At 39.1% G+C, this 22025-nt stretch overlaps 3 protein-coding genes across 3 annotated transcripts; 1 reads left to right on the forward strand and 2 right to left on the reverse strand.

Annotated features, from left to right (window-relative positions):
- Nucleotides 1–1043: 1043 nt before the first annotated feature.
- si:ch211-261d7.3 (myb-related transcription factor, partner of profilin) lies at nt 1044–4907 on the reverse strand. The gene is made up of 4 exons (XM_034698228.1): nt 4775–4907; nt 3740–4480; nt 2920–3342; nt 1044–2828 (listed from the first exon to the last, which is right to left on the reverse strand). Exons 2-4 carry the CDS (start codon nt 3993–3995, stop codon nt 1987–1989), a joined length of 1521 nt encoding a protein of 506 aa, XP_034554119.1. The 5' UTR covers nt 3996–4480; nt 4775–4907; the 3' UTR covers nt 1044–1986.
- A 3771-nt stretch (nt 4908–8678) lies between these two features.
- Nucleotides 8679–10087, forward strand: prss1 (serine protease 1). Its single transcript, XM_034698229.1, has 5 exons — nt 8679–8791; nt 8932–9088; nt 9215–9468; nt 9558–9694; nt 9795–10087. The coding sequence occupies exons 1-5, from the start codon at nt 8752–8754 to the stop codon at nt 9942–9944; spliced, it is 738 nt and encodes a 245-aa protein (XP_034554120.1). The 5' UTR covers nt 8679–8751; the 3' UTR covers nt 9945–10087.
- An 837-nt stretch (nt 10088–10924) lies between these two features.
- On the reverse strand, nt 10925–19783 carry si:dkeyp-84f3.9. The gene is made up of 3 exons (XM_034698608.1): nt 19501–19783; nt 17819–17943; nt 10925–16347 (listed from the first exon to the last, which is right to left on the reverse strand). Exons 1-3 carry the CDS (start codon nt 19538–19540, stop codon nt 12865–12867), a joined length of 3648 nt encoding a protein of 1215 aa, XP_034554499.1. The 5' UTR covers nt 19541–19783; the 3' UTR covers nt 10925–12864.
- Nucleotides 19784–22025: the final 2242 nt, after the last annotated feature.

Genomic DNA, 22025 nt, shown 5'->3' on the forward strand with positions numbered 1-22025 from the left:
AATCTCAGAATAATAATAAAAAAAGAATTTTATTTTATTTTATTTTTTTTTTCAGTGGCCCTAATTGAGAGTAAACAGTTGTTTGATAAAAAAAAAAATCTTCAACCAACAACTAATCATGAGTGAAAAAAAAGTTTTTATATTATCATTCATATTCTCTGAAAAATGGCCCAAAAAAAATCACAAATTCTGCCAGGGTATGTAAACTTATGAGCACAACTGTATGTCTATGTAAGGAACACAACACATCCCTATTGAATGAATAAAAAGCTGAAGATAAAACATTAAAACTAGAGGACTTAACATTTTATTTAAAGAGTTAAATTGTGCAAAGGTCACCACAGAGTATTTGCTGTCAATTACCGGTAAGTAAGAACTAAAGGAATTGTTCAAAGTAAAAACTCAGTGGATGTAGAGTATAGGGATTTGTTGAAATGTTTGTTAAAGACTGGACCTCACATAAAGACTTGAAAATAATTAGATCCATCACAAGAGGAAGAAATTATTTCTCTGAGCAGCCATCTGTTAAAAAGAAGAGGAGTGGTTAAAAACTTGGCGAAGGGATAAAGTAATTATTCCTAAAATGAATGAACTGAGCTGTTACTCACATTAAAGCTGCTGTTGGTAGGAATGGTGTAAAAAATGTTGCTTTTTTCTTCTGGGTTTGGAGGAAAGGTCATAATGCCCATCGGTACTCATTGGTTAGTGGAGTAATCTGCGTTTTCCAATGCCTTTGTATCAAGCAATGTAATTATTCCCCTTGTTACCGTTATGGCAGACCAATCATAGCTTATCTCCAATCCTCTATCCTGATTGGTTAAGGGGCGGCCCCTACTACATCCTCCGATTGGTTATGAGTTTGGCATTATCATGACTGCAGACGACGATCTGTGTTGGGGGGTTAAGAGGAAATCTGGTTGGGAGGGATAGTGTTGACATTCAAAGTCCCTCTCTGTGAACAGATGTTTACTCTGACTACCAACAGCAGCTTTAATTATACAACTTTAAATGCTATAGGTGAAAAATCCACAATGATCAGCTGGTTTTCTTTACAGTCCATGTCTGATATTTATTTAGGTTTAATAACATTTCACCAGAGCAGTACTTATCTACAAAATATAGCTTGTGCAAAACTACTTCGATAATTGCCATATGCTGTTTTCATCTGTTTGCACCTATCTACAGAGACATCCATCATTCTGCATGCAAGTTTATAACAAAAACCCCCTACAGACTTATGTATGGTTTGGAATCCCACCAGAAACATATTGATTTAAAGTCTTAAGACTGCGGTGATGTTTATGCCCCAATTTTGTTCATTTTGCAGACCACCAAAAACCAGTTATTTTTCAATTGTATAATTTTTTTTTCAAAACACCATGAACAGAACACAGTCTAATTTTATTGTTCAGCTATAGCTGCAAAAGTAAGTACCATGAAACTGTTAAAAAAGCACAAGCATACATAAGCAGGTAATTACAATAGCTGTATAACCACTATATACGTTAGCAACTGCAGATTACAGGTACTTTCGGACGATGTAGTTAGTGTATCAGGAGATTTAAGACAAATCTGAACTAGAGAGAGCATTATGAGCTTCATAGTTCTGTTGCTAAGCTTGTACAGTGACATGCATATGAAACATCAGCACCTACAGCTTGGTGCTGCTGTCCAGGCATTAAAATCTCATGAGTGCAGTCCAACTTGTTTTTCGGGAAGTTTTTGAGCACAATAAAACATATGTCTCAGATCCAAGCTTATATCAAGGCCACCCTATTATGTCATGTGTCTAATCTTCATATCTACTTCAGTCCTCTCTGAAGACATACTTAGGTGTAAGATGAGCTACTGATTTGGAGTGTTATGTAACACCCCAGATAACTCGGTTTATTCTTCATAAAAATGATTTCAAAAGAAACAACGCATCACTTTCTGTAACATTTTCAAACACTAAATATGCATGATGTCCATGTAAGTAATTATACTTCAGCGCCGTCTTCTGCGCCTGTGATCGACAGCTCTTCCTCGCCTTGGCCTCTGCACATTTGTTTCTGTGGGTGGATCAGAGGGAAGAGTGCCATGTACATCAGGGGACGATGATGCAGGCACTACTGCTACTGCTGACTGATTATTTGAATGCTGGGCTACCACTGGCTGCTGCTGAGCATGCTGTAGTTGTGTCTGCAGTGGTTCTTCAATCTGCTGTTGTTGCTGTAGTTGCTGCTGTGGTTCGATGTGTTGTAGTTGCTGCTGCTGAGTTGGCTGCGACTGTAGGTGCTGTTGAGATGATTGTGTTTGGTGTGCTTGTTGTACACGATGTTGCTGCGGCTGTGGTTGTTGCTGGGCCTCAAGCACTCCTAGCAGCCTTTGCAAGAGGACATTGTTTTGTTGTAGACTGACTGCTAAAGCTTCTTGTGAAGTGACAAGTGTTCTCATGTCTTGTCTGAAACCATCCCCAAATTCCCGCAAACTCTTTTCTACCCTGTTCCCCAGTTGAATTGCTGCTTCCCCTAATCCTCGTAGCTCATCTTCAAGCCAAGAGCTGCGTGGAGGGGCTTCAAGAGGACCCTGCTGCGCTCCAAGTGATGGCTGAGGACTAGTGGGCTGGGGGCTGCCATTAAGGAAAGGAGCACTGTAAAGGGGTGAAGGAGGCAGCCATCGTTCTGAGGAAGGGGGTGGTCCTATGCCCAGACCCAGTCCTAATCCCAATTTGTCCTCCATGCTGTTCTCTACAGGTTCACACTCAGGTTCTCCAATATCTCTTTCCCGCTCAGGATTGTCCTCATCTTTCTCCAAGCCATCTCTTTCTGATCCTTCCACTCCTACAACTGCCAAAAACAATTGTAAGTAAATATAAGTTACAACTGTAAAATCTATAAAGACTATAGCTGAATAATCAGACCAGACAACTTATTTTACCTGTATCTGGGTCAGGGAAGCATGGGAAACTGGGCTTTGGTCTGGTACTTTGTTTTTGTCTGGCATGTGGAAGCCTGGGGCTTGTCTGTGGACGTCCAAGCATCGAAGCCCCTCTGCTGGACGGCAGGTAACAGCTGCGATGGCGAGCATCAGCTAGCCTGCCTCCATTGCGTCTCTTCAAGTCGTCCCAGCGTTTCTTCACCTCTCTTAGGGTACGTGGGACTCTTGAAACAGCATTGACTCTTTCTAGGATTCCTGCCCAGATGCGCTCTCTCTCCCGCCGCCTGAGCCTCCCTGCAGGACCAAAGAGCTCCCCTTCACACCGAGTGACTTCTGACACCAACACCTCTAGCTCGGCCCCACTGAAACGGCTTTTTCTTTTTCCTGCACCACCAGCGGCCAAAGCAGCTGACATAGCTCTGCCTGGGGAGAGAAAAGTAATGGGAAAATATCAAGCACGTGAGGAAGAGAAATGTGCTTTACGATGACAGTTTTGTTTACACTGTGCAAAAACAACACATATTGAACTAATACTACCTCTTACAAGGCATGAAACAGTAAAATATATCTATATTTTAGCTCAGCTAATTTGTCTCATGGTGAAGCAAAATGCTGTAGATGTTTGCATAAATCAAATGGAATAATGCCTATAAAGGATTTGTTTTATTAATCTGCTGATAAAGCTTTTTTCTTTTAAATACATATGTACATATTTGATTCACAGTTCTACTTGAGAGCACATACTCTGCTCTGATGAACAAATAAATAAATAAATGCCCCCATCCCATCCAGTCAAATTCTTAATGTCTTTCAAGCTTACTTTGTTCGATTGACAGGAGGTCATCTGAGGACATGCCAGGTGCCATGATGTTTGGATGCACCACTACCACGTTGAAGGGGAGGCCCCCAGGTAATCCACTGCTTTGGTCACAGCTACCATCCGAGTCCTCATCCTCCCTGGGGAAGCCGTTTTCCGAGGCTCCCCCTCCAAAGGGTCCCTCCGGAGACTCCACTTTGATGTGCATGGGAGGTGATTGCTCGTACAGCAGCCCCCCCTCCTCGTAGTACTCAGTCATGGGTCAGACCTGATTCACAGCAGAACTGACTGCTGGGCCAATTCTGATACTGACAGCTGCTGCCCCATTAACACAAGTTCAAGGTGCGACTGAACCTACAGTTAAATACATTTCAAGTCCCAGTTGTTGCATCAGATAATAATAAGCCTGCTTTTTGAACAGCTGCACTGCATGTAATGGAGTAATGTCATAGGAAATACAGAGTTAAAGTGCACTGATTGTTTTTTGACTTCTAAAATGATTCAAGACATCACAGCATCTAAAAGAGGGGTACAATCTTATTGTAAGATTATAGAATAAAGTCCAGATACTTTAATGGCTTGCTGTTGTAGCCACTTACTTCCCACTATCATTTTCATTTAAATTTATAGTTTCCTGGAAAGAAAAACAACAACAAACTATGCTGTGTTGAAGGCATACTGTAGTCTACCCGTCAGCTGTCAAAGTCTGAGCTGCTTCATCCGGACAGAGAATCGCCCCCAGAGCTGAAATACAAAAACAATACACAACACTGCTTACTACTGTGAAGCATTTATAAACAGCGTTCTTCTTTATCTCAGATATGGTGACTTCTGTATTCTGTCGCATCGATGCGCAATTTTGTCTGCACCACATCCGCAATGGTTGCGCATTCCGCATACATTAGGTGCTGATCTTGCATCGGAGCTAGCTGTAAGCTAACGAGCGAGTGTTGTTTCAGGAGAAGCAGCAAGGAGGCTGAGCTGCCAGCGACACCTGAAGAGAAACGATGAGGAGACGGAGGCTGTCGTGTGTCTTACCTCAAGATAGCTGCACATGGTAGGCAAAACAAAAACAAAACACAATTGCTGCAGCTGTTAGCTCAGCAGCCGACACAAACCGAGGACAGTCGCGTACTAGTGACGTCACCGAGGAGGTGCGTGCAGGAGCAACCAAAGTTTGGAAAAGATGGTTACCGACAAATGGATTAATGAGGACTTAGTGCAATAAATAAACAATTTGCAACATATTATACAACAAATTATGATAGCTTCTGGAGGAGGGCCTGGCTTTTACCTTATAGATACTGCATCACAAACAAAGCTTAGGAGGAACACTTCAAAATACTACATCAAATTTACCCTGTTAAGTTTACAGATATTGAGAATGAGTACAACTATTTCAAAAACGATACAGAAACAATTTCTCACCTTTTTTTTTTTTATTATTAGCATTCACAGGATTTTACAATAATGGTGACAGATACATATATGAGCGCCTTTTGTTTAGTGGCATCAACAATGTACATATGATTAGATTATTACTATATTATCATATTACAACATTACAAACAACAATGACCACACTTGTGACTCCAGCTTATAAATAGTAATGATAAAGTTTGATAAAAATATTAATAATAAAAATATACATATACACAAACAGAAATATAAATATATATACAAATATATATAGACATACAAACATACACTCATCCAAAATTTCCAAATTAAAACAAAAAAGAAAACAGTAAACCAAACAAAACCATCATAAGTTAAATCACCTTTTTTTTTTAATGTGAACTATCCAAATGATTCTGGAAAGACATTGAATCTCATTTTTTCTCAGCTGCTAATTATGTGAATTCTCCTGAACTCAAAGATGTTGTTTGTTACTATGATAACAAGGAAAATATTGCTCTTAAATATACAATAAACTTCATTAAACTGTATGCCAAGTTTTTCATTCACAAACAGATATTCTCAAAGTCACTTCCGAAGTTTTCAATTTTCCTTCTAGAATTCAAGTCCCTTATTAAATTATTTCTTTTAGTCAATGGCAAAAAAGGCATCAAATTCATGAACTATTATAACACCTTTTTCCCTGAGACTCCTGGGTAAACAATTATTTACATATTTGTCTATGTTTTGTTTTTTTGTTGTCATGAGTGTATTTACTCTCTCTCTCTCTCTCTCTCTCTCTCTCTCTCTCTCTCTCTCTCTATATATATATATATATATATATTATTCTATTTTATTTTATTCTATTCTATTTTACCCTTGTCATTGCTATTATTATTGTTATTATATTTTTTAATTATGTTAGTACATTGTTGTATTCCCCTGCCCCGTGTTGTAAGCTGCTGTAACAAAAGAATTTCCCCCAATGGGGGACCAGTAAAGTATATCTTATTTTATATATGTAATTTTTGCTGTCATAAGTGTATTTACTTTATATATAGCCTATTGTATTGTTGTCCTGTTTTCTGTGTGTATAATATGTTTATATTATTTAATCTGTCTTTACTTGATTTATGGGTTACTGTCTTCTACTACCTGTATATGAACACCTTTACTCTTGAATATAAAAAAAACACCAAAGTTTGGAAAAGATGGTTACAGACAAAATAATTCATGTGTACTTAGTGCAATAAATAAACATTTTGCAACATATTATCAACAGAATATGGTATTAAGTAATCAAAAATGTACTCACGTAAAACGAAGGCTTTTTTTTGAAAGGACTAATGGAGGGCCAGATTAGTTTTTTCATTAATGCAGAATAATTCTGACAGAGCGCAAATCTTTCAATTAATTATCAATAATTAATTACTAATCAAATGCAAATCGACCTAGTGGATTTAATCAGTTAAACATCCAAATGATGAAAAACACAGTTTACAGGCAGTATGTAATCCGACTGGCTTGGAAGGGAGAAAAACTATGGCCTTCATGAAATGACCTCTGGTAATTCACAATCAATTCATTACAGCTAAACACAATCAATAAAACACAGACTCTGTATTTCATCTGATTTCCTCGAGAACATCTTTTTATTAACTTCGTATGGTTTCATTAAAAAAACCTATGAGAAAATAATTAGGAATAAATGCAGGAAAAAAGATTAAAAAATGTTTTTTAGTATGTCACTATGATGAAATGCAATCGTCAGTTTGTCTTTTGTTGCTGCAATGATTTTCCTTGAATGCATGTATTTTTTGTTGGAACATAACACATTTTATTAGAGTGTAAAAATGTAGTAAACAGAAGGTAAAGAAGGGGTGTTCTGGTTGATTGGATATAAGTCTAAAGATAGTATGTAAATCCATGTGCTCTCCTCTTTGACCATGCGGCTGTTTCCCAGGTAGGATAATATTTAATCATTGTGCAAGATGGATAGAAAAATCCTTGAAAAAAACTAAGATAAAGAGCTGTGAGATATCTGTTGAAATGACTGGTTTCAAAGAATGGTAGCAATGTAAACATTTCATTGAAAGGAGAACAGGTGTTACAGAGATGAATAAGAAATGCTTTTGGGTTTCCTGGAAACAACACAATGATCTGATCTGAAAACAAATAAAAACTACATCTGTGTCATCAACTTTAGAGTGTGATTGGAGGTACGACTTGATATCAATATATCAATATACTGTTTCACCCTCCAGATGTGTTTCCACACATCAGAAAATCCAAATATAGAATATAGAAGAATATGAGTATTAGTCCATGAGGATAATCTGTATTACTGTTTTCAAAGACAAGAATTTGATTTATGTTTCTCAATAAGTTGTTCATGAAGTTAGTTTTAGTGTTTTTCAAAATGTGAGAGACATGTTAAATCTCTGAAAGATTACAGATGAAATTTACAACCAGATTTAAATCACTATTTCTTTTTAACATCACAAACGTAATCATAAAAAACTGACCAATCTAAAAATGAGATGTTTAAAAACAGAAAAATGTGTGCTCATGGTCAAGTTGTATATTTTTCCTGTTCTGTAAATACGAAATACACCTGAATTGAGGAAAGCAATGAGGGGTGTTGTATTAGATGCACACATATATATACATATATATATGTTTATCTGAGACATTCTGAAAGTAATAAATTATAATAATTAAAGTATTTAATGCCATAACTGTACATTGACCTTTTAGTCACATGGATTTTGTTTGACTTAAGTCTTACACTGTCAAAAATAATAATGCATAAAAATCAAAGTTGTTGCACATCATTGACATATTTAAGGCTGTGATAACTCCCTGGAAATATATTGCATTAGCACCTAAGTTATAGTAAATAATCAATCTTTGTGTTTTTTTTCCATTATAAAATACAGGTGTTTAACATCATTTAAAGTGTATTAAAAATGTTACATTCCTCAAAATCAATCAATTTTTTCTTTTTTAAAATGTCTAAAAAAAACATTGCCTCTGTAATTGTCTATTCATGTTTTATTGTCAGGAACATTGATCAAACCCTGAACCTGTAAAATCAGCCTTTTACTTTAACAAACATGTTTACTTCTTCATGTATCTTCCACTGTACAGCCACCTTCATGTCATGTCTAGCTGTCATTTTGATGTGAGCTGTAGAAAAATATTGGTCTTCTTGTCTGTCTATAAGGATATAACTAAAGTCAGGAGAAGACTGCAAAGTCAGCATATTTGTGAAACCATTTTTGGATTACACAGATAATTATTTCATTTTATTAGGATTTATATATTCAACTAAAATTAAATGTTTGTCTGTGTTGAACATAGATTCAGTAAAAATGGTACCTGTGTCTAAGGGTTAATAAAAATAAATGTGTTTCAGGTAACACCGGGACAAATTACAAATCATCAGTAACTTGGCCCCGGGGCCTCCAGATGTCTTTTCACACACATTAAACAAACAGAGAAAGCTAAAAATGTAAATATGTGTCCTTGGTCAATCAGATAACAGGGAGGCAGAGAGGGTATAAAAAGGGCTGCAGAGCAGCAGAGCAGACACCGAGGCTCAGACAGGAACCACCATGAAGGCTTTCATTCTTTTGGCCCTGTTCGCAGTGGCTTGTGAGTATGACTTCACTTTGAGTGAAGACTTTAGTCTTTATGTCCATTCAAGGGTGTGACTATAACTTTAACTACCCTGACATTTCTGTGATAATTAATGTCCTGCTAAACTTAACTTCAAAACTCTCTTTGAATGTCAGATGCTGCTCCCATTGAGGATGACAAGATTGTTGGAGGCTATGAGTGCAGAAAGAACTCTGTGCCCTACCAGGTCTCTCTGAACTCTGGCTACCACTTCTGTGGAGGCTCCCTGATCTCCAGCACCTGGGTGGTGTCTGCTGCTCACTGCTACAAGTCGTAAGGAAAAATGTTTAATCCAAACTAAATGTATTGAATCTTTGCAGCAGCCTGGGCTACAACGCAAGGCTGCTATACAGATTTTGCATTCACCCTATGATCACACTCTCATGTGTGTCTCTGCAGCCGCATCCAGGTGCGTCTTGGTGAGCACAACATTGCAGTCAATGAGGGCACAGAGCAGTTCATCAACTCTGCCAAGGTCATCCGTCATCCCAGATACAGCAGCCGCAACCTGGACAATGACATCATGCTGATCAAGCTGAGCAAGCCCGCCACCCTGAACAGCTACGTCCGCACCGTGTCCCTGCCCTCCAGCTGTGCCAGCTCTGGCTCTCGCTGTCTCATCTCTGGATGGGGCAACATGAGCGGCTCTGGAAGTCAGTGAAAGACTGAAAATCAATGAGACATAGCTCTGGTACATGATAATGTATGATTATATACATGTATTCATTCTTCTACTCTCTAGGCAACTACCCTGACCGTCTGAGGTGCCTGGATGCTCCCATCCTGAGCGACAGCAGTTGCAGATCCTCCTACCCTGGACAGATCACCTCCAACATGTTCTGTGCTGGCTTCCTCGAGGGAGGCAAGGACTCCTGCCAGGTACCAGATCAAAGTCCTCATTATCGTTTCATCGAGTGATCAGACAAGACATCAGAACATCTCTGCTCACATGTTTTCTTCTCTGTCTGTGTCCCATCAGGGAGACTCTGGTGGCCCTGTTGTGTGCAATGGTCAGCTGCAGGGTGTGGTGTCCTGGGGTTACGGCTGTGCCGAGAGGAACCAGCCTGGAGTCTACGCCAAGGTCTGCAACTACAACTCTTGGATCCGCAGCACCATGTCCTCCAACTAAATGGATGACTCTTTGGTTGGCAGCCGGTCTCATGTGTTTCATGGCTGAAACATGGGCTTGGAAATTAACAACAATTATGCCCAAAATCACTGTGAACACATTGTAAAGTTGACTTGTTGTAAAATAAAAATTATTCTACATAATTTTTGCTTGAGGTTTGTCTTTCTGTGTACAACTTCTAGATCAGCAGTACCATGTCCTCCAAGTAAAGACACTTCAGTTATTTGTTTGCCTTTGATGACTTAAAACATAAATCACACTGCATTTATTTGACTGTTTGACTAGAAATTTAATTTTGTACTCAATCATATTACTGTGGAATTAATACATTTGGAGACAACCCCTGATCTGATGTATTTTCAAACTTACCTCAGTATTTGCGAAAACTGAGTGACAAGGAAGTCTTAATTCACAGCACCATTTAACACTAGAAATTTGACGTCCACCTACAGAATGAGCTTAACATACAGGTAATCAGACGGATATGAGCGAGCAACCTCCCCTTCATTCCCAGTACTTTTGTACGTAGATAATTAAAACTATTCTGCGCTTCTGTATATACTTTATTTTATTTGTATTTAAATCACATTTTATTCCTTCTTTCTATTCTATCTATCTATTTCTATCCCCTCTCTGATGTAGCAGCAAAGCATTTGTTTGAATAATAGATCTAAAAGTGAAGAAAAGTACATTTTATTGCTTTCATTTGATTTCCAAATGAAGACACTGAGGAGAATTACTTCTCATTGTTAATATGGACTTACTGTTTTGAAATGCAAATATGTAATTTTACATGCATTATTAAAAAACAAATTAATTGTGACAAAATATATAAAATCAGCAATTCATCAAGATTCTAAAAACTGTTTTGATATTTCTTAATCTATGGATCTTGCTGATATTTCAAAACAAGAGAAAGTGTTTATCTACCCACATGTAAGCATGAAATTCTGACCTTAAAATGACAGAATACCACACACTGATACAAAAGTGACCTTTATTGGTTGAAGACAAACTAAAGCATGAAGTCATGTACAATAGGGAAACATCTTTTACAAGTTGTCATAATTCAAACAAATTAAGTCCGGCACTGAAAGATGAAAATGTAGGTTTTCAAAGGCAGTAAACAATAATGGAAGCCGAACAACGCACCTTAAAGACAATTCTGCATCACTTGTATTCAGCCATCACAATACCTGTGGACAACAGAGTCAACTATTTGCAAAACATGTGTGTGAAAAGAATTGATGTTCATTGAAGAATTTTGAATACAAAAAGGAGATACAAGCATTAGAGACCAGAGCAAAGCATGTCTTGGCATCCATGACTTCAAATAATACTAACAGTTGACATTTGTAAAACTGCACAGTTGTGTAATTAATTGGTAATATTAATACACTGTAATACTATCAGCCAGTTTGGTGAAACAAAAAGGTTAGCTGCATGATTAGTTTTGAATCTGCTTTAATTTTTTTTTTCCTCATCCTAACTTTGAATATGACCTGAGGGCAACAATGATGAATGAGGGCTCTGAATGTATCAGTTTTTATTTCCCTTGTAGACTTCTGACTCATTAAAGTACACAATCAAATGCCTGTTTTGTAGAATCGTGTAGTATAATGTCTCAGGCCTGATTTTAGCTTGACGCTGAATGTACAAAATATTTGCTGCACCTTTCTCAGTGAGTTGGCGGCTCCTTTGGCACAATCCACCTATTCATATACCTACATTTAAAATGCAACCTTTATTCTGTTCTTTTTAAAAAGGAACATGATAATGTAACAAGAGAATAAGAATTAAAGGCTTCTTCTTGACTGACAAACTTGGTGGAATTACTTTGCTGTCCTTTTGTACACTCAGAGCTTGATTCATTAAAGGATTGTGCAGCGTTTGAGCCTGTTGAACTTGTGCAAATGAAAAAAGAAGAGTCTAATTCACAAAGCATGAGCAGAGGGTTAAATGCTCCACAAACTGTGCTGCAGAGCTAATTGCATCTCCGTGTTCCAGTGTTGTTTGCATACATTTTAATGCTGCATTCATTTCTATGCAATTGAACCTCATTGCAAATCACACTCAATTCACTGGCACTTACAGTCCTGCACAGTTAGAGTGAAAATTTTACTGTCTGCTGAAAGTTGCACCGTAACTGCACCATAGTGTTTATGAGCATTCAATGCAACCTTTTAAACTCATGATAACCTAAAAATAACACATATGTACGTTAAGTCTGTTAACATTACTTTGAAATTACCATTATTATGATAATTGGGGGGGGTTGAATCAGTCTGGCTGTCTGAGGCTCAACCCCCGTACATACTAATGCACGACACACATTACGCACAACACAATGTTTATTATCTGTTTGTTTTTGTGACCTGAACCAGCTGCTTTCTGCAGGAAGACAACTGGTTATAAACTGTGAAATGCGTATCACATTAGTCATGAATGGACTCTACAAATGGTAAGAAGCTTCCCTCTCCTTTCTGGGTATTATATACAGTATGTGGATGGAATGTAGCACCTTCAGGATGACAGCTGTGGCAGCTGAACTCAGTCACAATCAGGTGCAAAACTGGAGCAAACTGCACAGAGCTACAGAGGTTTGTGGGCATTTGTGCACTTGAATGTCATCAGTGGAATGGCTTTGTGAATTAGACCTTGTGCAAATCTTGGTGCTATTAGTGGCTGCACTCCATTCTTAGTGAATCCGGCCCTCAGTGTGTAATTCTGAGTGTGAAAGCTGAGCATGACAGGTTGAATATATGACGGTGAGCATCCTTTTTGAGGCATTTCAATTTCTGAAACCCTTTTTCAGATGTGAAATGAACTGTTTCAAAGCTTAGACTACAGGATTCCTGTGTTAGCACGGTAAAAAGTGGATGTACAGATATACTGGGTGAGGGATCTCCATTTTGATACATTACACCTGACATCGAGCATGCTGCAAATAATGTTGATAAAGGTCTGATATGGCAGAATACGAGTTACCACAAACAGCACAATTAAAACCATCTGAACATCCTTCATTTGATATGCTGGCATTTTGGGTCTTGTATCTTTTCACAGTTCTCAGGGGTGTAATGGGTTTTCTGAGTTTGTTTTCAGCTGTTCTGTCATGATTGTTTTCTCTTGATTGGATAGTTTGACCTGACTCAACACCTTGATTGTGGACAAAAGAGACCATGTTTGCTTTGCTAACTGGGTCTGGATATTTAAACGAAGTGGCCAGTGAAGAGTGGTTCTGCTCAGGTTCTGTATGTAATGGAGCCATGTGGTTATTTAACAGAGGATTAAACATCCTCCTGCTAGACTGTGTAGCATGATCATCCATGGATAAATCAAAATCACAGACCTTGTGCATGTCTTGTGTTGAGGAATGACAAAGCTGGTGACTGAAAAGCAAATCTAGAGTCCTGAAGCTGCTCCTGCACTGCTCACACTGATAAGGCAGGGAGGCTGTCTTTGTTCTGACCTGGGTCCACTGGAACTCTGGATGCTGGCTCATGTGCTGCTTGTACGACTCCACAAACCGAAAACCTTGCCCACATTGGGGACAGGTGAAGCGGCCCGGCCTCTGTCGATGGATTCTCTGATGATGCCACAGTTTTTTCCAGTTCTTCAGAGTCTTACCACAGCAGGCGCAGGTGTAACTTGTAGAAGGGGGATGTGTGAGCATGTGGGCTCTGAGTCTACCCATGTGTCTGAAGAGTCTCCCACAGCTTGGACAAAAATATTTCCTGGGGTCTGAGCGGTTATCCAGTTTGTTCAACTTTGAAACAAAGTGTGAGAGGTGGTGAGCAGGTATGACAGTTGACTGGAACGGTTTCTTAAAGTAAGCAGAGCCTTTCTTGCGGGCGGTCTGGGATGCTTTTCTCTGTGTTTCGCTGTTTGCAGCTGTGAGGGATGAGGCTGAATTTTGCCCCAATGAAAATCTACCTGCAGGTACTGCATACTGTATTAAAGTCATTGTCTCCTCCTCTTTTATTGCAGAGCTGGACGCACTCCTCTCGCCTCTGCACTGACTGCGATGGGCATTGTATTCGGACAGCAAACCAAACAGCTTGTCACAATACATGCAGCGATAAAGCTTTGCGCCACTGTGGGCTTTCATGTGGCTATTGAACTCCTGCAGGTGGTTAAACACATTCTTGCAAATGTGGCACGTGTATGTAAGTGAAGGCTTTGCACCTCTGTTGGGCTGAAAATCATCACTTCTGTCCTCAACGCAAGTGTGATTTTTTGCATTGCTGTAATGACTGAAGGATTTTTCACAGCGTGTGCAGTTGTAACGCTTCACAGACCAGTGTGTCAGCTCGTGAACACGCAGGAAATAGGACTGACCAAAAGCTTTCCCACATATGTCACATTTAAAAGGCTTCTCTCCAGTGTGGACACGCACGTGTCTAATGAGAGCAGACTGAAATGGGAATGTTTTGCCACAGTATTCACACACCTTTTTCTCTCTTTTTTCTTTGCTAACTGGCGCATCAAGTCCAGGGCTGACTTCCCGGATGGTCTCTGTGATGGGTTCTGTGATGGGTTCTTCATATTTGTCGTTCTCAGCATCCTCTTCCAGCACATTTGCGTGAATACACACATGATCTGCATACTCAGAGGCGGAGAATCTGATCTTGCAAAACTGACACTTTTGAAATAAGCTGTTCTTCCTGTGCACCTTGAGGTGAAGGTTTAAGTTTGAATTTTTGCTAAAACCTCGGCCACACTCGGGGCATTTGAACGGTCTTTCTCCTGTATGAATGCGTTGGTGAATGATGAGCTGAGAGAGAAATTTACACGTTTGCCCACAGTAATCACATTTCAACAGAGTTTTCCCCCCTCTTTTAATATAGGTGAAATTTGCAATGCCATCTGGGTTGTCCTGCACATCCATCTTTTCAGAGTCTGCTTGTTGTTGAGTGTAATCGCTTCCTTCTACTGGATCTGCTTTCGGTATGAAAACATGATTCATTCTTCTCCTTCTTTTGGCACCTTTCTTCCGTCTCATGAAGTTTCTCTGACTGTGTGGACCCTCAGGTATAACGTTAGGGAAGGCACTGTATTTTAAGGTTTTAGTGGTATTTGACTGTGCCACAGGATTTAAACGATCCAGCTCTATCTCTGTGTTTTCAGCTTTCACTGCAGAGACTTTTCCAATAGGTTCAGGTGATTGTTCCAAGGATTTTGTGACTTTTGTGCTGGAGGGCTCTGAGTTCTTCAAACTTGTATTCCCTACAGATTGAAGCATGCTGTTTAATTGTGACACCTGGCTGCCACAAAAGTCTGAAGAGAGTTTTATTTTTTCACTTAAATTGGGACTTAACACGTTTGTACTGTTGGGATTCTCTGAGAGTAGCTCGGCTGATTGCTTAGAGGATGGCTGCACATTTCTCCGTGACAGTAAACCTTGCCCTGGTTGTGTCTGTTGCTCCTCGCCAGGCTTTAGTGAGCCTCGACTACCCTTTCCATCTGTATCAGTCTCATGTTTGTCAGTGTTTGAGTCCACCTGCTTATCTGTCTCACCTTTCTCCAAACAGTATGTGCTCTTGCTTGACACCAAGGCCTCCTGGGAAACATCCAGTCTGGATACTTTCGCTGGGATTTGCTGATCAGCCAGATCAGTCCCTCGTCTTTTAATATCTTGAAAATTAAACGTATCGCTAATTTCCATGAGAGTCTCTTCACTTTGCACAGGTTCCGTCTTGATATTAGACTCAGTCTTTCCGTTCTTTGTCGAAAGGTGTTGATCTCCTCTACTTCTCAATATTCGCACAGGACCACTTGCAATGTTAGCTCGAGCAGGAACTCGAGCCTTAGCACGCACTGTTGTGACGCTTGGGACATCACATTTTCTTGGCCTTCCTCTTCCTCTTCTTTTTGGCAGCACAAGGGCACCATCCTCTACTTTACATTCAGATACAGTTGGAAGTCCAGCTGCCTCAGTGTGAGATAAATTACTAATTAAGGGACCCTCTGCAAGGTTAGGCACATCATCACTGGTATGGTTCTTTAAGAGTGTTGGCAAAGGTATTGTCGTACTAATCTCCTTGTGTTGAACTGCATCAAAAACAGCAGAATCTGGAATTTTCTGGTCCGCAGGACACAAACGTTTTGGTTTACGAGGACGCCCTCGTTTTCTGCGGCCCCCCACAGTCTGTCTCTGGCTGTCTGTCGTGGAGCTACACACACTTGCAGATGTCATTGGAATGCTGGCTTCTATCCCTACCTCTGGCGTTGATTGCTCATTGTGTTCACACTTGGTCCTGCCTTCTGTTTCAGAGTTCACCAGGCTATCAGACTCTGAATGGCCTGATGAGTGGGATTCAGGTGCAGGTTCAGTCACTTTCCTGTCCTCGTCCTCCCTGGAGTTCAGGTCCTCTTCACCGCATCTTTTGTCCTCAGTTATCTGCAGAAGGGAAAATATAGATCTGTCACTCATATTGTAATGGGGTGCTGGACATATACTAAACACTTAATAGTTAACTAACATTAATGCCTTGATTGTTTTTTCTATTGCATTTAAATCTGTATCTTGACTCTATTAAGTTAAATCCCTGGATTACACCTAAATGCATGTAAACAAAGATAAAGAGTAAACACTGGAAACTTGCAAACATATGTTGATAAATGAAAACGATCCCATAAAACAGAATCAAATTACTATTAAGTATCTTAACCCTTGAGAGACTGTTCCCCCTTCTTTTGGGTGCCAGCCGATCAACAAAAGCATAACAAAATAAGCTAAAATCTAAAAGTTGGAACACTGTGTAGGATGTCAGTAAAACTGATTTGATCTGCAAATCATATAAACAATATATTTAATTGATAATAGTTAAAGAAAACATATCAAATATTGAAACAGAAAAATATGTTTAATGAAAAATATAGTGTCATTTCAAATTCCATGTTTCAAAACAAGTTGGGAAAGGGACAGCAAAACACAAAAAAAGTTGTGTAATGATAAAAACACCTGGATGAACATCTCTCAACTATGAGATGAGGTTAACCTGCAACAGGTTAGTTACATGACTGTGTATAATAAGGACACTGCAGAGAGGAGGAGGCTCTCAGAAGTGAAGATGAGAAGAGTTTCATCACTCTATGAGAGACAGTGTGAGCAAATAGTTAACTATTTCAAAACATTTTTAGAAACATTATACATTATACTCAAGGTATGGTGTTATGGAATTAAGCTTATATTGGATCTATTAGATGTTGGGCATACAAACACCCTGCAAGGGTGGCAAGAGGTCTGAGCCAGCGTCGGGCTGCGACTCGACACAAAAAAGACTCAATGTGCGAGTCTTCACTCATGGGAATAAGTTCTGAGATGAATCGAGTGTTTAAAGGGTTCAGTACGGTTAAGACAAGATCAGTTGTGATTCTGTGTCCGGCGGGACAGTAAGAGTCCGCAAGTTATGGACTCCAAAGCAGTGAAGGGAGGCTGTTTTTTTAGAATGATCCCTCCTAATTTAAATAAATAATAAGACCCAACACTATTCACTTTGTACGTTAAGTTACATAAGTACAGATAGAGAGACAGAGTATGCCAAACATAAACTGGCAGCATATAAAATGTAAATGTTTTAAGTGTTTGCTGTATGTTTTTTTGATTGTTACTTATCTGGTTTTTGTTTTATTATTAACTCTGAAAAGCACTTTGAACTGCTCTTTGTATGAATGGTGCTGAACAAATAAACCTGCCTTGCCTTGCCTTGCCTAAACGGTGTCCCAACCTTGAAATAATACACAGCACATTTTGAAAAACATTAAGGGAGGATTTAAAAACAGAAAATACATTAATATCATATCAGCAAGCTTCTTTAGAAATTGAACCAAAGCAAAAAGTTGGGTTAACTGTCTCTCTCACAAGCTACCTGCTTGCAGTCTGTCGGGATATGAATGGAGTTTCGAGTCTGCGATGTCACAGAGGTTAACTCAGCAACTGTGCTTTGGTCACTGCTTCCTCTGCCAAAGGACATTTTACTCCCCATGTCAAGATCTATGGATCAAACAGAGACAAAGATGCTATAAGCAAAAATTCACTGAGGTGCACTGATACAGCAAAATGTTATAACATCACAACAATTATAAACAGACATCTATCGTTGTTTGAGTAAAGTTTAAGCTGTGCTTATTTGTCAAGTGGCTGACCTGATGATGAGAAAAGAAAAAGTCCAAACCGTTATATGTGACGAACACATTTTACATCAGTGATTCAAGCACAGGCTTTTAGGAAACTTAATAACAAGAAAACTTTCAAAAGAAACAATAACAAACTCAATGCAAGCAGTTTCACCACATTTTTCGTACACTTAATTACGTACTGTACTACTTTTCTATAGAGTAACAGCTAGTAGTTACTTTGCTGATTAACATTTTATTTAAAAACTCAGCATTTAATTAATTTGCATTAAAAAAGGATCATCTATTACTTGAACAAAAGGCTCTGTTGGCATCAGCTTAGGCTTCAATGCTGGATGAATAAAAGGGCATCAGAATTTATCAGTTAACATGACCCTAAAAACAAAACATTCACAACACACACACACACATATATATACACAGGGTGCCATTTGTGAAAAAAACAGAGGGGGGATATCTCCAAAAAATGTTCATGACTTTGGTAAGCTTGCAGCAATAATGATAACGAATATTCCTTTTTCTGAAACAACCTACACATCTCCCCAACAAAAATATTATTTAGCCATTATGTATTTTGATTTCTTAATGTATTCACATAAGTAATCAGTTATCACAAAATTACAATAGATGTCAGAACATGAATTATATTCATGTGTTATTATTTATTTTTTTAAATCTTAGAATAATGAACTTAAAGTATCTAACATTAATTATAACATTTAGAATAAATTAACAACTTAATAAAATCCAACCCTAAACGATTCATGTATATTATATACAGACATTGTATACATGTATATAATATACATATATAATGTCTGTGTATGTTATATTTTCTAATGGTTTTGAAAGTGGTGCCTTTAGAATATCTTCATGGATAACTTTACCTTCAGAGTGAATCCATCACAGCTCTTATCTTAGACTTTAAAGACACTGTAAAACTTATGTTATCAGAGCATGCTCAACAAGAGACTCACAGCATGGAGCTGTGGTTTGTGAAGAACTTGAATGTGATGTTTTGCTAAAAAAAGACTAGCTTACTTTTCATCTTCGGTTCAGGTACATTAAAAGTGTTACTGATATATAAAAGGCACGAATGGCTTCTGATTGCTGTCACCAGTGCTCACACAAACACACCGTGACATAAACGCATCTTTAGATGTATGTCAAACACCATGGAAGGACCATTCAGCCTCAGCATCCAGCTTTCATTATCATAAAACGATAACAACAGCATGACTAACAATGTAGGCGTTATCTTCTGGTAGGCCTCTTACTATTTCACGTTACAGGCCACACAACACCCAACAGTTCAGTACAATGTCAGTTCATATTACAGTCTTTATGGTAATAGAGCTTTTTACTGCAATTTTTCAAAACATGCAATAGATGGTAGAGAACAAAACCAGCTTGCCTGCGTGGGAGAGAGTCAAGACTTGTCTCTGCGTAGCCATGCACTGACCGCTGCCCAACAAGCTAGCTAGCACTGGCCGGCTCAAAGCTCACATCTGCTATCTGTTCAGCCCCTTTTTAAGAAAGTGCACAGGTCTATATGCTGAGTTTTTAACAAGGACCTGGATTGCCACTCTTTCCGGGGCAGTTTGCAGATGCAGGCCACTCGATATCCAAGCACAAAGCAACCCCCGAAAGTGTCAATCACGCCGAGAGAATGCACTCATCGAATGGATACTTTGTGTGCTGTGGGTGACTACAGACTTCAACTTCACATGGAGCACCTCTCATCGTTCTGCTGGGGAAGAATTTAGGGGAAAAAAGCAAGTGCATAATGTGCACACCAGCCACTGAGACATGTCTGTGTTCAGGTGTTTTGTTTCTGCTTTCTCATGGTGATTTACTTTCAATGCTATAGAGAAAACAAGCACGAAATCAGCACGTGAACGCTGCATCCATTCTTCTGGGTGAATATGTACCTCATCAAAAATGGACGCACAACTTCGACTTGTTTTCTTGAAAATGACCCCCTCTAGTGGGGAAAACGGGGAAGAATGAATACTTGTCATTAACTGTATTTCTCAATTGCTAAAACACATTTCTTACAATGTCATTTTTGTTACAATGTCATTTAGCAGACGCTTTTATCCAAAGCGACGTGCATACGAGAACAAGAACAACACAAGCAAAGATCTAGACAAGAGGAAACAAGATCAGTAAGAGTAACAAAGTGCTTCAAGTCTATTTGGGTGCAGGTACTGCCAAGCAGTGTAAAGGCAATGCACAAAAGTAAATAAGGATTTTTATTTTTTTATTTTTTGTAAAATAAGGAACATCTACAATGAAACAAATAAACCATTTAAGATTTTCCATTATCATCATCAACAATTAACATCACCACAATAATGACCAAAGTACAAAGTGCTGGGTCACTCAAGAGCTGAACACAGATTCCCAGAGTAGAGCAGGACAGTGTGAGTCAACTGTAGCTGGACGACATGGTCAGCCACCGGGGACAACAGTGAAGAACAGTCTAGCTAAGTGCATAGTGCTTCCTAAAGAGCTGGGTCTTTAGCTGTCTTTTGAAAGTAGAGAGGGACTCTGCAGATCGAATGGAGTTGGACAATTCATTCCACTATTTAGGGGCAACAGAAGAGAAGAGTCGAGCTAGTGATTTTGAGGCCTTGTGCTTGAAGCACTAGGCGCTTTTCAGAGGCTGAGCGTAGCAGGCGAGAAGGGCAGTAGACCTGGATGAGGGGTTCCAGGTAAACTGGAGCAGTTTTGGTTACTGCTTTGTAAGTCATGATTAGAGTTTTGTATCTGATGCAAGCTGCAACTGGAAGCCAGTGTAGCGAAATGAGCAGGGGAGTGACATGAGCTGTCTTAGGCTGGTTGAAGACCAGATGTGCTGCTGCGCTCTGGATCATTTGCAGAGGTTAAACTGTGCATGAAGGGAGACCTGCCAGTAGAGACATCCACCACGACATCCACCACGCTTTACTCAACACTATAAGCACAAAACCAAATTTTCAAACTACATTCACCAAACCTCTGAATTCTTCCTGCAAAACCAATCAGTGTTGTCAGATCATACCCCAAGTCAATGAAAAATACTGAGCAGTCATTACTCACCACATCAGAAAATTTAAAACACAATGCTCAGGATATGAAGCTGTATAAATAATGTTTATTGTTCACAGTAGGCTAAATCAATTTTGCAAAAAAAAATAAAAATCCTCTTTGAATTGAGTACCTGTATACAGTAACAAGAACATTACAGTGTAATCCACAAAATCAAACTTAAGTGCTTACAGTATCTACAATCATTCAGCCACAGCATAATTTTTACATGCTGGGTCAGGCCACAGGACTTCATCCACATTCTCTTCCCTCATTGTCATTCCATGGACAAGAACATGGTCTATCACAGTAGATAAGATTTCATCAGAGGTTACTGTTCTTTGTCTTTCTCGATTTCACTCCCCTCCTCTTCCTCCTCGACCATCTCTTACTCACTCTTCCTCTGCCTCTCAGACTATTTCTGCCCATTGAACAACCCTCAACAACCAGTGCTCTCTGAACTGGCTTATACTGGTTTCCTCACATCATTAGACACAAGTGTAATCAGTTTTGAGTGGTTGTGTTCAAGCTGTGACACCTGTGCTTCAAATGTGTTAAACTTTTGCTACCTGTGCTTACCATTATGCAACACAAGTGCATCACAGTGCAGCATGTGTTTTAGTGAGTGAGAATGTGTTTGCAAGTTGTGTCTAACCAGGTGAAAAGTGTTTATGGTTTTGCCAAAAGAGTGACTGATTCCATACATGGGTTCAGGCCGCTAAGAATTTGTTTCAGACAATAGGGTTTACTGTTTTAGCGATTGAGAAATACTGTTACACCACTTATTTAAAGAGATTCATTATCAGATGTCGAGAAGGATGCAAAAAAAAAAAAAGCGGTTCCGTTATTCATTCTTTCATTCAAAAT

The sequence above is a fragment of the Notolabrus celidotus genome, chromosome 12 (genome assembly GCF_009762535.1).
Source record: "Notolabrus celidotus isolate fNotCel1 chromosome 12, fNotCel1.pri, whole genome shotgun sequence".
Lineage (NCBI taxonomy): Eukaryota > Metazoa > Chordata > Actinopteri > Labriformes > Labridae > Notolabrus > Notolabrus celidotus.